Genomic DNA, 18585 nt, shown 5'->3' on the forward strand with positions numbered 1-18585 from the left:
CATTCAATCCACATTGCTTTTTTGGGTTTACGTTCCCTTTATTTTTTTTTTCCCCTGGGAGGCATGATAATATGATTGCTTGGTGGGTTTGTGCAAGATGGGTCACAGGGCCAGAACTCGTGCCATGATAGCAACACAGGCTTAGGCGGGTGAATGCCGCACTGGTAGGTCTGAGACAATACTAGTATACATTTTAAAACATACTAGCAAATAAATAACCATTAAGAATCAATTTTGTCTCTGTTGTGACGTCACTGCATATACATTGCACTCCCATTAAAACAAACATGGTTAAATCTATAACAACATTTCAGATACAACATAGTAAAATTCAGATCAAACTAAATATGGGTACCTTTTTTATCTTTTATAATTTACATGTAAAGTAGGATCTACACTTTATTTTATTTATTTTTGTATTTTTTTTTGGGGGGGGAGGGTTGGGGGTTGGGGAGGGAGGCGAGGGTTGGGGGTTGGGGATGGAGGCGACAATGAAATTTAATTCCTTCAATACCGGGCATCATCATGAATATCTTAAATTAGGTCTATTAAAGGTTACAAAAAAGGGAAGAAAACTGCCAGTCCCAAGGACTATAGCTGTTAATAATAGTGTTATGTAAATTTATGTATTAAAACAGGAGTCAATGGCCTGTGCTGTATCATACTGCTAAATCATAAGCTCTAATAAAAATGTGGTCATCTTTAAAGGACAAGTTCACCTTCATAAACATAAGGATTGAGAAAATGCAATAATATTAGTAGAACACATCAGTGAAAGTTTGAGGAAAATTGGACAATCGATGCAAAAGTTATGAATTTTTTAAATTTTTGTGTTGGAACCGCTGGATGAGGAGACTACTACAGCTTGTGAGTCATATGCGTACAACAGTATAAAGAAAATGTAAAAGAAAATTCAACATATTTTCACTTTTTCACATAATAAAAGAGCACTTGACTTGCCTCTTTCTAAAGGCAGGGGGAATAATATTACCCATAACATTTGTCGGTAACGAGTCAGGGGAATGTGTACTTTTTTCAAAAGATGGAATTTTGTGAAATTCTCTTTATATTTTCCTCACATTGTTGTACGCATGTGACATCTAAGTTATTCATACACTGCAGTAGTCTTCTCATCCAGCGGGTACTGCACAAAAACTTCAAAAATTCATAACTTTTGAACGGATTGTCTGATTTTCCTCAAACTTTCAATGATGTGTTCTACTAATATTGCTACATTCTCTCAATCCTTATGTTCATGAAGGTGAACTTGTCCTTTAAGTTGGGTCTTACGTCTTCCCTTAAGAATTCTCTGTCTTAATCACATGAATGTATCCCCCCCCCCCCTTTCAAAGCTATTGTGTAGACTGTAGTGTGACACTGAGATGACGTTATGATGATGTAAATTTAGATCTAGCATGTTAACGTCAAACGTTATAGACAAGAGTATGGTCTCATGGACTAGAATCTATGAAATTTCATAGGATCAGCTCTCGAGTCTCAGCTGAGACTGAGTTGCATTGCATTGGCTAAGTAAAAGCCACGGTTTATCCCGAGTCCTAGGGTAGCTACGTTCATTAGTTAGGGGTTGGGTTGGGGTATTCTTTGTCGTATTCTAAGTATAACTTACCTCAGCCTAGGTTCTTTTGAAGGTTTTGCACTTCTTTTATTTAGAACGGTTCCACATCACAGTCCATGTCCACACTAACGCAAATGGTAATGCGTGGGTACCAGGCGGCGGCAGCATGTATTTGTACTTAGCTCTCGTGTGTAGCAGACGAAATCTATTTGTATGCGCATGCAAGCATGTGTGTTTACACACACGTTGTGGAACGGTGAGCGCGGAGCGGCCGCGGGCGGAGCGCGAGCGTGTGAGCAAGTAAGTACGAGAAGCTAGCTAGCTTAAAAAGGCATAATTTACCATTTGCAGATGAAACAAAAACACAGCATTAGTGATTTTAAATAGTTCTAAAATGTGAGTTAGGGATAGAAACAACCACTGTAAAAATTTCAATCCGTATAATCGATGTTAGTATTGTTAAATACACAAAATGTGAACAATAGTTATAATAAGAATGCTTCCACACTAAACCGTCTACAGTTATGGTTTATGGGGAAAAATACTGACATCACCTTATATTTTAGGCTTTATTGCAAAAATTTTATATGGTAGTATGTTTTGTGATACAACAGATCTACACATATGCTTCAAATGTGATATCTTGAACATTTTTAAAATCACTCCTCCCAAAGGTAAACTGGACCTACTGAGATGGCTGGCACATGGCAGAGTAGACAGAAAGATCCGTCTGTCCAGAGGACTCTTTTATATTTTGCCATTAACGCTGTCCTCCGTAGGGATCCGTGAAGCCGGCCAGACGCAGTCTCCGCGGAACATTCCCCGACGGACAGATACAGACCGATCTTTCGGTCAAATGGCAGAGAAGAGTCAGAGACTGGCATCAGGAACAAAAATACCAATAAAACGGGAGTTTGAGAATTATATGACTGACGGTTCTTCTTGTTAATGTGCAAGTTCGTGTGAAAAAGTGTGGAGGTGACGAGAATTACTTCGCCTTACCTGTCGTCCTATTCCAGCTCAGAAAGGAACGAATTTTGATACCATGTCTTCTGCTGCTGCGGCCGCTCGCATCAATCGGTTTCTGTACAATCGCATCCTGGGGAACTTTCCCGGTGAAATTTCGTTAGCTTTCGCCTACGGATCAGGGGCTTTCAAACAACTCGGAAATGCTAGCGAGGTAGGAATCATTTAATAGGATGATGAAAGCGTTACTTGAGTAAAGATCACCATAAAATCTTCTGTATCGTCGCCCATGTTTTCATGATATCACAGCATGGCATCGACATCACTGCACTTGACTTGTTGCAAAAAACAACAACGACAAACAAACAAACAGAAAACAACAACAAACACAAACAAGTTTGACTTTGAGTAGTTTCTGATGATATTACTCCATCCGTAACCAGTCTAAGAAGCTAGTTTGTAGTTGTAAATTTATGTAGAAATCCTAGTACTACGTAGCCTACTAAGTATTCCTAGAATGCTTTGTAAAATGTAAGTCGATATTAGTAAATTTACATTATGTAGCCTCTCCCCACAAAAAGGGCAATAAAAATAAAAATTACAACAAAACATTGACACCAAGTTACATTTAGATTTTTGTGATTTGTTTAAGTGACAAAACAGATACCAGTAATTCAAGACTTTGTAAGCTTGTAAAATCGAGGACAATTACAATTTCAGGTGATACTGAGTGATAGTGATACAAATAAAGCTGAATTAGCGGAGCTGAAGTTAGTAAATTTATCTTTTCAATTTATTGTAGTGTAATTGTGTGAGTAACAAAATGATTGTTCAATTACCTTTGCAGGAATACACTGATCCTATCAATGTTTTTGTTATCATGCGTCAACACAGTTTACTGGTGTAGTATAGTACATTTGTACTGCTATTAAACTGGCATACAAAGTTCATTGATGCTTGATGCAATGCCCTTGTTATTGCAGCTCATTGACGAGTAGAAACCGCGCTGGCGACCCAACACATACGTACAGGTTACAGTGCAGTGGGGTTAACTGTGTGAAGCTACTGTATATACTGGAATGAAGAACTTGGGCTTTTGTGCCATATAATAAGGAGGTGTCATTTATCCCTGGAATGATGGTCAAATATAATGATTATGAGAAGAAAGAATAATGTAGAGAAGATAATTTAGAGAACCTTGAACGGATTTGAAGAAGTAATCCCATGACTGTGCCACCAGCACTTTCGTAGCAGCTCATCCAATAAGCTGGACTGGGCTGAAGCAGTTGTGAAATAATGCAATGATCACTGCATCTATGAAAGCATGTTTAGCTTTGAATGTAGATAACAACATAAATTCATATCTTTATATTTGTGAGAGTTGAATGCCTTATGGCAAAGTATAAGCTGTGAATTATCTTGAATCATAATCATCTTTTTTTGTGTGTTAAGAATCAACCTTTCTTAATATGTGACCCGCTACAACAAAAGGATCCGAAAGTCGGGGGAGGACATTTTTCTGAAAATGGCAGGACATTATTCTCTTAACCTTCTACTTTAATTTCATATATAGCACAACTAATAAAAAAACTCGGTTGCAGAGATATCGATGATTTTATTAGCGCAGCATGTCAAGTGGTTGAGGCAACAGAGTTTCGAGAAAAAAGCCTTCAAAGTTTTCCTTCCGACGCTATTAGTTTTCACTGCTTGACTATAGAAGGCATGTTCCTAGCGACCTCCACGATGTTCATTCAAGCTTAGCGCCAGCGGTCTACGCACGACCAATCAGTAATCAGGATGCCACGCACTGACCAATAAGATCACTCCCTCGTTGCTAGGGGCGGAGTTTAGCTGCGGCGCTAAATCCAAATCTTCGGACATGTTTTTCTTACGTTGAAAGTCGGAAAATCATGGCCCAGAAAAACTCTGATTTTTTGCCTTTTCTTTGATCATTTAGCTTTGAAATTTCGGCAGATGATAGACAAAACATTAGACTACAAAATCATGCCCAAAACAGAAATCTGTTTGTTTTGACCAATTTTCGATGCTGCGACTTCAAACTCGATTTTCTCAGCTCAGCCGTCAGCGACTTTAGGATCCTTTTGTTGTAGCAGGTCACATACACGTGTATATTCATACATAATTGTATGATTTTGTGTTGATGGTGTATTTGTTTGTTTATCCTGCCAAGAATAACATGCTGGATTTCATCTTTGTGGTGGATGATCCCAAGGAGTGGCACAGGAAAAACCTCCAGTCCAATCGTCACCACTATTCTGCCCTCGGAATCTTAGGGCCCCGGACGGTGGCTAATGTCCAGGACCGCTTAGGAGCTGGGGTCTACTTCAACACGTTGGTGAAATGTGAACAGAGAGTGAGGGACCATATCACAGCCATAAATCTCAATATTAAAAATCATTTTATAGCTTCTCTTTACTTTCACAATTGTGTGAAAAGAGAAGAAGCCCCAATTCACTGCAGTACCATCACTCGATCAAACCATTAGTATAAAGTGTAAAGTATGAGCTGTGAATTATCTTGAATCATAATCATCTTCTGTTAGAGAATCCCCATTTTGTTTAAGTGTGTGAATCAGCATGTCCTGTGAATTTCAAATGATTGTGTTTTGTCAAGCCCTTACTTGACTTACAAGTGATTTTCCGTATAATTTTCTTGCATTTTTGGAATTTCTTTTCAGGCAAGTAAAATTTATGTTGGACAAGTGTTTTGAAACAGAAATTATGCTTGCCTGATCAGGGCAAGTGTTACAAAAAAAAAGAGAAGAAAAGAGTTATGTTGTAGCTTCCTGAGTGATGAAGTGTTAGCAACTGACTCTGTGGTGGCAATTGCACTGGGCATTGTAATGAGAGGGCCTAAAGATTTTCTTTCCATGTGGTGCTTGCCGCACGAACAAACAGCAAAAGGTAAGGAAAAAAACAAAACAAAACAAAACAAAAAACTAGAAAAACTGCAGTAAAATCTTTCAGGATGTAATAAGTACTCTGTAGAAACGAGGAATATACAAGTGACAACATGTAGTAATATGAGGCTCAAATGGTGCTTCTTGCAAGGTTTGAAAAAAGTTAAAGAGTCACCCCTCCACTTGAATTGCATTATTGCTGACTGCATTTAAGATGTCTAAAGGCCCATACTTCAGGCAATTCCAGCATTCCATAATAGACTGATGGTTGACAACAGTGGCTAGTCTTTGTTCTTCATATTTACTATATGTGCTTGTAAATACAAGTGTACATGTAAATAAACTGTAAATGTAAATAACACTGGAATGCAAATTATGGTGAACACACACTGTCTGCAAGAATCTTCTGCTAATTGAAGGAGACAGACTTAAGCAGAAGAAGAAGAAAAAGAAGAATTCAGATATAAATGTGATTTATTGGCTCATGTTAGTCTTCTTTTCTTTCCCCCTTTCCAATATTTTTAGCTCATCAAGTATGGAGTGGTGAAGACCAGCACGTTAGTCCAAGAACTCATTCACTGGAACAATTTGTACCTCAGTGGCAGATTACATAAACCAGTAAGTTTCATCTCTAAATTTTCTATTACCATGTAAGCTGTTATTTTCGCAAGGGTTTAATTGAATTTCGCGAATCACTATGGGATCGCGAATGTTACAATACTCGAAAATGTTGCCATATGCTATGGTAGCAATGCAATTATGATAGCTTCACTGTCCAGTCGTGAAAATAACATCTGGTGAAAATGTGTGTTACCTCATAATTAGCAAAAATAATAGCTTATACTGAAGTCTAGTAGGGCCTACTTTTTTTTTTTACTGTTGCATGTTGGTAAATTTTAAACTCCTTCTTGTGAAATGATACAAAATTCTATATGAATACATTAAGTCTTGACATAGCAAAGCAAGGTACAATGTATATATGCGGGCAAGCCAACATGACAGTAGAAAAGTGCAAACAAAAGTATACAGAGGAGGGACTTTTTCCAGAAAGAACCCCCTGGAATAAAGATGGTTTAACCCTGGAACCTTCCCACCTCCCTGCTGGAACAGGGTAGAGATAAGAGATAGTGGTTAGTGGCCATGATGTCATTCACATCGTGTCACTGACTGAAGTAACATCACATGGTCTTTCCTCCTGCTTTATTCGGGTAAGAACAAACAATTCATTATATGCTATTAATTGTTACAATCGACTGGGTTTGATAAGATACTTGTGAGATATTATGTATGATTGAGTGTTGTTGGTGCTGCACACATTCAGCAACGCCTGTTGAGAAATGCGTTCGATTTGGATATTTGCTGTCACATGTAAGCAAGATGGAAGTTATAGTAACTCGGACAGTGGCCTAAACGGGATCATGATAATTATAATGGAGATGGTGTGATTATTAGTATGATTATTGATTATAGTAAAGATGAATGTATAATGGGATCCCTAAATCATGCGGGATATGTAGGGTGAAAGTAGATTATACATGTATGTGTAGAGCAAGTATGTCCGAGTATGCAACAGTAGGGGATTACTTTTAGGTTGCTAACAGGACCCCTTATATTATTCATTCTCATGTGTGAACACGCTCTCTCCTAGTGCTCCCTGTGTGAACAGAGATGGAGTGGTTGCTATGCTGTCTAAGAGTCAGTGTAGAGCACTATGTCTCACATAGTAGAAAGTTAGATGTGAACTGGGACTCTTCTCCTCTACCAATGGGGGCTGGAGCCATGGACAGTTGTGGTTTGAGGAACAGTCTAGGCAGCATAGCTGGAAGATAAGACTAGTTTGGAAGATTCAGACCTGAATATAGGGTTATGGTTCATTTTAGTCACAGGGACCGAGCCTTTGCTAAATGGGCTGAAGTAAGAAACATGTATATTATGGAGAATTAAGACTGCAAGATGTAAAGAAGTTATGGAATTGTGAAGAATAAAGAAGAATATTTATGGCACAGTAGAAATAGCTTGTGATACAATAGAGGCTGAATCAAAGACTAACAGCTCCATCAGGGAGGCAGTGTGGTTTCTTGGCTGCTAGTTCAGAGAGATAAGAAGTTTCCTCTCACCTCCCTGCATTGGTAGAGGGACACATAAGGGCTTTTTACACTTGTGTTTCTTAACCCCGGACTTTCTCTGACCCAGGACTATCGTTAGTCCCGTACCAATTTTTTCAGCTTTTTACACTCGCCAATTAGTCCCGTACTATCTCTTGTCCGGGGCTAAGGAGAAAACTGACCTTTTTACACTCGTATTTCTTAGCCCCGGACTTTCCAAACCACATGAATATTCATAATTACGCTGTGTACTGTACACGTACACGCACGCACCGGCAGCACTTGATTACCTTGTTTCTGATTGGTCAGTGAGGGTCGGACTTCGTCTCCGTCGCTTAGCCCAGGATTATTTTTTCGTTCTGTTTACACTCACTTGCTTGGCACCGCAATTGCGGTGCTAACCCCTGCTATTTTGCAGGGCCAGATAGTACCATACTATCGGTGGGGCTAGCCCACTTTGGCAAAAACGAGTGTAAACAGAAAGTGGGCTAAGGATAGTCCCGTACCAACGGTGGGGCTAAGGCCCCCCCTTAGCCCCACCGTTGGTCCGGGGCTAAGCAAAAATTTACAAGTGTAAAAAGCCCTATAAACCAGGGCCCACCTCCCTGCATAAACCATGGACCCTAACACTAGGGTCCATGCATAAACAATGTCTTAGGGCAAGTAGGATCTCCTCTCCTCACTTGGGCTGGAGAAGAATATATCTCCCTTGTAGTTTTTGTCAGTGGAAAGATGGGAAAACTCCTCTCCTCACTTGGGCAGGAGTGATGTGGTTTTTATCAGCGGAGGAATGAGAAACTCCTCTCCTCACTTGGGTTGAAGTAAATAATTCTTAAATAGTTTAAGTAGTGGAAAAGAGAGAAACCCCTCTCCTCACTTGGGCTGGAACGAGATATTTTTTCTCCCTAGTGGGAAATGAGGAATATTCGGATTTTCTCTTGTCATTGTATTGGAATAGAGTCTAGTGTAATGGGCTCACACAGGTAAATAATTCCCCATAGAGACATGTGTTAAAATTCACATTTCAAAAAATTCTGTAAAATAGCTGGGAGCAATGAGGTGTTTCATCTTCACTATCCTGGATAAGTGTGCTATACCCTGTCATCCATCAAATTTCCAAGGCAGGTTCTTCGGCTCAAACTCTGTCTGAGGGTCTGCAAAGCCAGACTACAAGTTCTTTTCACTCAAAAAATCATATATTTTCCGTACATGTGCCCAATGAAATGTATTCCCTTCAAATTCCGTGAGAAAAGCTGTCATCTTCAAACCAAAATGCAGTTTGCAGAGGAATTCATACTCAATATCTGCAGCTATTCAGTTTTATGCAAAACTGCTGTAGCGGCAGAACAGTATGTTTGATTATGGAATAAATTTTAAGTAAAATGTCCCAGACATACAACTGGTTTGCACACAGAGTGCAACTGCGCCACACTGTACAGAGCAATGTGCTCAGGGTTACATGACCTTCCACTGACCAGCCAGGCAAAGATCATGTTTCGACCCCTGCACTGGGCAGGAGCAGAAGTGCGCATTTCCCCCAAAATATATGTGGAACTGCTATGTGGCTCATTGTGACCACAAGGCATGGAAGAACATTGACTGCAAGCTAATCAAGAAAAGAGAGTGCCTCAGTGTCCTATTTCAAAATACAGTGAAACCCCATTATAACGAGTCCGGTTATAACGAGGAACCGCTTATAACGAGGTGATCGTGTCTGTCCCGTTTTCCTTTGCATGTAAACCTATGGCAGAACGAAGCAGTTATAACGAGTTCAGTTATAACAAGGACAATTTCGGTGCACCATGATAAAGAAAAACATAAGCAATTTGATCCGATATAACGAGGTTCCATTTCTTGACTTGCCGATTTCAAACATGCGACAAACAAAACAATGAAAACTGAATTCATGCTATCCATGTCTCTTTCCCGTTTTGAAAAGTACATTTACCGTTCCTTCCATGTTTTCTTCTAAACCACGCGATAAGACACAGGAATATCTTTCGATGTTCCTGCTAAGTTATATGATAAAATCGTGCGATTTTCTTTATCCAAAGATACGTGTGCATGATAGTAGCTCACACCACACCGCAACGAAAAACATTTCTTGACTTGCCGCTTTCAAACACACAACAAACGAAACATTGAAAACCGAATTCACGCTATCCATGTCTCTTTCCCATTTTGGAAAGTATACTGTTCCTTCTATGTTTTCTTCTAAACCACGCGATAAGACACAGAAATATCTTCCGATGTTCCTACTAAGTTATTTACTGAAATCATTCGATTTTCTTTATCGAAAGATACGCGTGCATGATAGTAGGTGAGACCACACCGCAATGGAAAAAAAAAAAATCACATTCAAAACTTTTCATGTAGCGACACTCGTGGCCAAAATGAAAAATTGGAATGCGTGTGCAACTCATCATTATCCTTTCCATTTTTAGTTCCGACTTCCAGTTGTTTTGCTGGCTAGTAAATATGAGTCTGTATGATTAAAGCCGAAATAATTGATGAAATCATCGCAATCCCGACGGGTGACAGTACCGTTGGTAGCGTAAAGTAGTTGAATAACTCATGTTTATCTACGTAATTAAGTCGGTGTTCAGAAAAAAAAAAACGCATTTAATAGTTTGAATAGATCTGGGTTTGTTCATTATTATTTAACACTGGATTTCACAGTGAAGATTTTTCTTTCTCTCAAAATAGTTCATGAGGTACAGATTTGCGTAAAAAGGATCACAACTTTCCAAATTGAACCCTGTCGCATTTTTTTTTAAAGAACGGATGTACAAAACGCGAAGAGATTTTCGGAAGAAAATAAAGAACACATTTTGAATCCCTTCGGAGCGCAACGATCATATTGTACATTGATTACAGAAATCATCGCATTCCCGCTGACAACAACAGCATAAAATACCTCGCAAGTTACGGTAAACAACGCATATTATATGTTACTCTATTTACGCTGGTGTTTAGAAAAAATTAACAAGCGCATTTTATACAATCTGATTTTGTTCATGGTCATTTTACACTGTATTTCACAAATGCAAAAAATATAATTCTTTCAAATTGGTTTAATCGAGAGGAAGAGATAGGTGTAGAAAGAATCATGAATATGATCCTGCCGAGTATAGGCTTTCTTTTCAAAAATATAATGTGCAACTATTATGCGAAGAGATTTTCGCATGAAAAATAAATTAACGCATTTCAACCCTTACTTTTTCCCGCCTTTTTTTGTATCAATTCACAAATAATTTCCCTTTATTCTCTCAATAATAATGGTCCATAATTGTGTGATATAACAACGCAAAGGATGTTCTTAAGTTTGATTGGTGGGTATATGAAATCATGCTTATGTTTTTCTTTGTTTTTGATGCGTACGGTTATAACGAGGTACCAGTTATAACGAGGTAATATCGCCGGTCCCACGGGCCTCGTTATAACGGGGTTTCACTGTTCGCTGGTCCCACGGACTTCGTTATAATGGGGTTTCACTGTATTGTGTGTCAAACGGGTCTCATAATAGTTGGTGAGTTTACAACATTTTTCCTCCTTTGTGTTAATACACTGATTTGTTTAAAAGTTCCTTTTTTTTTCTCAATTGTGAATGATATATTCAGACCCGTAATGAGAAAGATGGTCTAGGACATGTGTGGCAGCGACAAGGAGAAGGGCTCAGTGATACCTGGATCATTAACGTTCTCAAGCTTAGATTAAAATATCAGTTATTAACTGATATTGCTAAGCAGGATATTATGTCAAAAATATGGTCTAATAGTGTTTGTATTAATTATTGAATTTTCAGGACAGATATATTGTTCGAAAATTATTTGTTAACACTTTGCAGACGGGATGCAATTTTGCTATGTCGTTTCAGGTGTAGATCACATCGTTTACCAATCAATAATGGGAGGTTTAAAACAAATGTAGAGGACAGTGATATTGAATGCCCATGTTGTGACTTAAAAGTTAAAGGGGATGAATTTCACTACATTTTTGTTTGCCCTTTTTTTATGGAAGAAAGGCAGAAACATGTAGGTAGTCAATTGCCCAAAAGCAACCCCAGTATATTGCATAATATGGAAAGTATATCTAACAGATTCAGTTTTAAGCATTTGAAGAATCTTGTGCATTTCATAAAAATTATAATCCAGCATTTTGATTTGATTCTAAAGGCAAACAGGCTTAGTCCTGATCCTGTATATAACATGTATTTTAAAAGCGTAGTTACTCGTAGTGGTAGACAAACCAAACCACGTGATATCCTACTGTAGATCTGTAGCCATCATTTTGTACGTTCAGTAGTTTATAGCCTACAGTATTTTATTTGTACTTGCCAGTTTTTATTACAGTATTATATTCTGTGTATTGTAACTATATAGCCCTTGTATTATACTTTTGAACATGTGTTGCATTCTCATACCCCTGAAGGGGGTGGACAGAGATAATAAAATATCAAATATCAATATGAGAATCATGAGTATAGCACATATTGCTTTAAAATCATGTGTTTCAGGATCTTTTTTCAGAACAATATATAATTAGGCTACTGAAGAGTACACCTGTAGTTGAATGTTTAATAATCAAGGCATATTTGACTAAGAAGTTTGTTACTTCAAGTTTGGTGAAGAACTAGTTAGAATAGATAAAGTTTTGTGCTTTAAATTGTGTGTTAATGACATTTTAATAATGTGTCCAAAATGTATATATCCAAATTTATGGAAAAACTTTGCTTTTTACTTAACATAATTATGTAGTGCCTGGATGTTGTGTCATAAATTGATAATTGTTCTGTGACATTTGCATATATTCAGTAAGACTTACATTTAAACTATTGTTGTGATTTGCAATTAAACCACACACACATCGACCCACATTCGTTTAACACATTGTTTTAGCACATCGATTACTACATCTTGTTACGTTTACACACCATGGACCAGTGGTGCACTGGGTGGATAGCGATCCACGATCATCGGTGAAATAAACAGTGTATATAATAGCATTTGGAGCGTCCGTGTGTATTATATATCCTTGTTTGCGTAAAGAGAATTGTTCAACGTGTGTTTGACATATTGGACCCTAGTGTTGGTGCAACAACTGCATTAATGATTTTTAGTTAAATTTTTTCTTTATTTATTTTGGTATCTTTGGTACGAATTTGTGAAGGGGTCTGGGGCATTCCATTTTATTTACAGGTGTGGGCCCTAATAGTGCTTGACTCAATGGATTACTGTCACGTGAGTGACTTTTTTTTTCTCTCTCTCTGCTACTCTGACACCGAAATAATGGAAATTCAAACTGTTCGTATACAGTTATGTTCGAGTTTAATCTTTCAAGTCTTTGTAGCTTTCTCGTTCATAACAATACATTGAGCATAAAAGATAGTGTGAAACAAATCACAAATACATAACTTAGGTTATCTTGGATGACCTGAACTGGTGATCCCCTCAGCTTGGCTCAGTCGTCATCGATGCCGGATACCCTCGTCGTCGACCTCGGCACAGTCGCTTGGCTTGTCTCTCGGAAGCACCCCTTGACTTGGCCACTCAGCTAGACGCTACCCTATCGGCGGTCCTTTCAGCTCCTCGGCCTTCACTAGTCCCTGCAACCACGCAGACTCCTGCCTTGACCCGCGATGCCCGAGCTCAAGCGGCGACGAGCAGGCAAATGGAGATTGAGCTCCGTACCAAAGTTCGGATCATAACTGTCCAAGTTCAGTTTATATCAGCAGTTGGAGCTCGCATCTCACCGACGTGGAAAACCCCCAGAAGAACGACTGCTGCCTAAACGGAGATCTATGCTGGATGTCTGATTAAAGTGTTTCTCCCCGATCCTCTACATTACTCAGCTTTTTATTAGCTTCCCTATCCATAGATGTTCACACTAAAGTCCCTTACACTCCCATACACTTGCCTTTTCATGCCTTTCCTACACTAAAGAAATCATCCAATCATCATGCTTAAATATAGCCCTATTGAAACTCTACACAATATGTCTAGCCATCGTCTAGACTGCTATTACATAACATCTTTACTCATGAACTTGTGCACAATAAATTACAACCAACATCCTAATGACACTGACATAGCTGAGTCTCGACTGAGCTAGAGAACATTCCTAGCCCCCACCTGGATGGGAGCTATTACATAACACCTCTACATGTATTCACTCAATTTCTATAGTCTGAATTAATACATAATACTACAAACCGGGCATGCTGTTGCCATGCTATTTCTTTAACTTTTGCTTTGTCTCATTTCATGTGACTGCCCTGTCTAAATTTAACTGATCTAGACACGCTGTTACTATGCCAGTTTATTCTCTAACTTTTACTTTGTCTCATTTAATGTAAATTTCCAGACAGTCAGTCTCTTGCAGTTTGACCTAGTGGCTTTCTAGGACAATTTTAAAGCCCTAAATCTTTACAAATTCGAACAAGTTCGATTTTACTTCACTGGCAAAATCAAACATAAATTTCTCTCCTGACAATTACATATTGAGAGTATACACGTTTGGCAGATCGCAGAATGAATCCTGAATTATATGTTTATCTATTTGTGTTTTCCTCAAAGATTGTTTAGCAGTGGGATGACAAGGAAACATATTACCTAAGTAGAGAATTAAATTAAAGCAAACAATGATATTCGGTAAATTGAAATAATGAATTAGTTATGTTCTGGGGTAACAACTATTATTTATTTCAGTTATTGTTTGGAAGCAGCCTATGGATGATCATGCAAATTGGAGAGAGAAACAATGGAATTTATCAGAGACTGTTGGCTGCTGAATAAGGAGAATCATATATTATTGTTTTGTGTTTTATTTGTGTTTAAGTTAAGATGATTTAACATTTCTTTCATACAAGAAGGTGATCAGAATATGAGAAAGAAAGTGTTGTATAGAATCATCAATGTTAACAGATTTGTAGTAGGAGAAAGAAAGTGCACTGTGAAGTGGATGCATTGATAAATGTTTAAACTGTGATTATGTCAGATCATTGAAGAGCTTATGGGGGTTTATAACACAATATGATAATAAATTCATTCACATCGTGTCACTGACTGAAGTAACATCACATGGTCTCTCGTCCTGCTTTATTCAGTGTCGATGATATTACCTCGGTGCACGTGACCCTTTGAGGGTGCTACATGTAGTTGTATGAAATGTTGAAAGAATGTGTTGCATGGTAGTAGAGCAAATGTAAATGAATCCTCATGTCTTGTAAACAGAGCAAATGATATAATGTACAGAGTGTACTGTAAAACCAGAAAGATTTGTGACATGAAACTTTGCGACATGGAACCAATGGACTTTTTCACGGCATGAAACTTTTGTGACTTGCCACTGGCATTCAATGCGTTGTGTAGAAAAACTTTCCCATACATTTTACTTTACACAAATCTTGGCTGCTTACCAAATTTGTGAAAGTTTGATGCCTCCAAAAATTTCTTGTTTTGCAGTAATCTCATGGTGGTTTTGATTATTTTGCTACATAGGTCCATGTGATCAAGAGAGTGCAGAACAGCGCCCTCTACAATGCCATGCGCCGAAACCAACAGAGTGCACTGTACACCAGTCTCCTGCTGCTGCCCGAGAGATTCTCGGAGGAAGAACTCTTCACAATGATCGCGGGACTCTCCTATTCAGGTGAGGTCTGATGCCAAAATGTGTTCGAAATTGCATAATGTGTATTCTTTGTTGCTTTTGTTGATGAAACAGCATGTTAATTCTATTGCAGAAATCACACTGTCCATACAGAAATGTCTTGCTCCCTTTGATTGACTTGCTGTGGTGTAACTTTTCATTGCTCTTTAATAGCATGTGAAGATGGAGTCAGCCTTTCATTGGACATCAATTTCATCAACAAAACATTCTTTGCAGATCTCTTCATAAAACTTGAGTGATTTCTTTCTTTTCCTGTCTGAGTCGGAATGATTCCATATATATATATGTTTTTTGTTTGTTTGTTTGTTAATCTTTTTTTTTCATTACTTTTATTAGATGCATACCTATGATGTAGTGAATATAGGTACACTTTGTGTGAGTTTTCTGTCATCTGTTCTGTTCTGTTAAATGACATTTCGGTGGATACGAGCACCAAAAAAAATACTCAAGTGCACATAACCAATGTTTGAACACTCTATAAGAGTTCATAAACCCAACAGACTACTACTGTATATGCAAACCCACCATAGGCACTGGGTTGAAGTGTTCGCCAATCAAAACAGTTAATCAAAGCATGTGTGTGTTTTAATGTTGATTCATTTTAATTTTGTATGTTTACTGATATTCATCTAGGGGATTTCAGGATGATCATAGGTGAGAACAAGAACAAGGTCTCAAACATCGTGAAGCCAAATCTCAGTGAGTTTAGGAAGTTTTACTACAGCATGCTGGATACCACAGAACACATCCACTGGCACAAAAAGAGTAGAACAGTCGAGGTAAGTTGGGCCATCCCTGATTGATTCTGATTGTGTAAAATACTGTCAAACCTGTCCACAAGGACCGCTGAAGGGATGAAATATATGGTTGTTGTAGTCGGGGTGGTTGCAGACAGGTTCAGTGTAGAGGCCAATATTAATTGCAGTATTTTCAACATTCCATATGATTACAATTGTACAGTACATGTACACCATAATGCTACAGTACCTGTGTGTACTGGTAGACATACATACCGTATGATATGAAATAATTTACATTTATAAACCAAAACAACAGCAAGAAATATTGAATGCCGCTATTATCTCTTGTACTGTCTGCGGTACATATTGTGATAGTAGTAATGTTTATGCTTGAAGTATTTACCAAACAAAAAACATGCTCTATTTCACACAGATTTCAATAAAATTTACCATTTACATACTCTCCTCATATCTCTGTCTGCTTTTTTGTGTTGGTTCTCATATTTGATTGTTTATTCAATTTAAGAGACTTTATTAACTTTTGTGGTGATTGTACGCTATTTGTATGTGATACTGGACTTGTAAAGTGAAGCTGGGAAAGCCGGCAAAGTGGCAAATACTTGGCAGTCAAATGGCTTGGGTTCTAGTTTCAGCGAGTCTAGGAAAGCCATCACATGTTGTTTGTAGTCATGGTATCTTTTCTAGGAAGAGGCACAACACTCTGTCCCTTGAACGAGACCTGAAATAGAGAGCACATTCATGAGAAAAAACAACAACAAATAATACATGTGAAAGATTCTCAAAGTGTAAACCAGATAGGGTAGTCTGCCCTATTTTACTTATACATCAGAACACACTGTATAATCTGCAATAGTTTTGCTCCAGGTGACTGGCAGTGGTCAATAAAATAATGGTATCAATCAGGCATATGGAGCCATTCTAGGAAAACATTTAGATAAGACATATCCAGTGGTCTTGGAAGCACTTCGAGTGCTGTGGCTGACGTCTCAGTGATAGCTCAGTCTCTGTATAAAGATTGCGTGTCCCACGATCTTTCTCTCCCACTCACAGCAAGACCGCAGTCCAGCTTGTCTCTTCTCCCACATGAGCTCACTGCCAAGGAACCTTCAGCTTCAAGTGTGTCGCCTGGCAGGGTCCCGTAGCGAGGACCACCTGGATGTCCTGAGAAGGGTGGCCAGGGACAAGGAGGGTTCCCAGTACATCCAAAGAGGTAATGTCCACAGAGTCTGGTCTCTTTAACCCATTGAAGACCAGTCCTAAGAACACCGGGGCAGGTGTCTATGGGAAATGAGTGTAAAAGCAACCAGTCCGTCCGCAGTGGGTTAAAGACAATATGAAGTTTTGGTACCTTTACAAAGTTTCCCTGAGATTGCCTTGTCTTAGTTTGTGTTTCAGGTTAAAGTACCTTTCATATAACCAACACAGTGAGACTTACTCGCCCCAAAGTGCTCTCATATCTTAGTAATCATGCAATAATGGTTTCGGATATTATCGACGCTGTACAACGTCAATAAATACTAACGGCTCGTTCGAATCGTTCGGATCTTTATATAGCTCCCTCAACGATCATTCTGCGTGTAACTCGTGAGAACCGGATCGCCAGCACAGAACTTGTGTAGAGTTCTGTGACCGCCAGTTATCTGGGCAGTGCCGCAGCGCTAACACTCCTCTGAAGCTGTTTGTGCGATGCGGTAATGCGTGCATGCATGCGAGCGGTATGTACAGTGCCGACAATGCGTGATCACAGATTATGGTACATGAGGCGAGGATGTACGACTAGGACTAGTAGTATGGTACACGAAGACGGGTTTGACATAGAACAGCCATTGCAGGAGGGAAACAAAAACAAATACGAAGACCATAAACAGTGGTCAATCCTGCCGGAGGGGAAAAAAAGACGAGTATAGCTGCGGCAACTTTGAGGCGATCAGATATGCATCAGTATACTTTGTATACTACTAGGCGCTGCGTTTTACTCACCACCGGCCACCCTGGTTAGATCGAGGCTCGTTATGCAGCGAAGCACGGATTATACATACAGATTGTACGCGCACACAACTTGACAACACTGCGGTGGTGAGAAGTGACTTGCTGTGCTGCCAAATAAGACAGTAGTTCCTACATGATATTTTAATGTAGTTAGATATTTTTAATATTGTCTGAATTCATATGTTGGTAAACTCTCGTGATTTTAGAGGCTCCACCACAGTGCTAGACTATCACGCGGACTTGCTATGAGATAGATGACATCTACCTTGTAAGCAGCCTTAGCATGCCCTGTTCAGCAGTCGATCGTTTTACCAGGGAGGTGGTTTACCGGGGAGACGGGAACTCTCTATTCATTCAGTACTGTACATGAAGGAAGACATTACCTCAACCAGCTCCCAGCCCGACCAGATGCATGCATGAATGCAATACCCGCTCGCGCTGGTTTACGTTTGGAACAGCAACACACACACACACACACACACACACTCACATACACACACTCACATACACACACAGTACACACACACACACACATTTACTCACAAGCACACACACACACACATTTACTCACAAGCACACTGACACCAGGGAGTGTTCCAG

General features: G+C 39.0%; 1 protein-coding gene across 1 annotated transcript in view; it reads left to right on the top strand.

Annotated features, from left to right (window-relative positions):
* Nucleotides 1–2554: 2554 nt before the first annotated feature.
* LOC139737974 (phosphatidate cytidylyltransferase, mitochondrial-like) overlaps nucleotides 2555–18585 on the top strand; it is a 30818-nt gene continuing 14787 nt past the window's right edge. The window contains exons 1-6 of the mRNA XM_071648641.1: nucleotides 2555–2756; nucleotides 4734–4916; nucleotides 5988–6080; nucleotides 15067–15217; nucleotides 15869–16014; nucleotides 17047–17206. Coding sequence (XP_071504742.1) covers nucleotides 2622–2756; nucleotides 4734–4916; nucleotides 5988–6080; nucleotides 15067–15217; nucleotides 15869–16014; nucleotides 17047–17206 — 868 coding nt within the window. The 5' untranslated portion in view covers nucleotides 2555–2621. The remainder of the gene's footprint in view (nucleotides 2757–4733; nucleotides 4917–5987; nucleotides 6081–15066; nucleotides 15218–15868; nucleotides 16015–17046; nucleotides 17207–18585) is intronic.

This window comes from Diadema antillarum, unplaced genomic scaffold (assembly GCF_040938485.1).
Source record: "Diadema antillarum isolate AM-2024a unplaced genomic scaffold, OU_Dant_1.0 seq00000717_RagTag, whole genome shotgun sequence".
NCBI lineage: Eukaryota > Metazoa > Echinodermata > Echinoidea > Diadematoida > Diadematidae > Diadema > Diadema antillarum.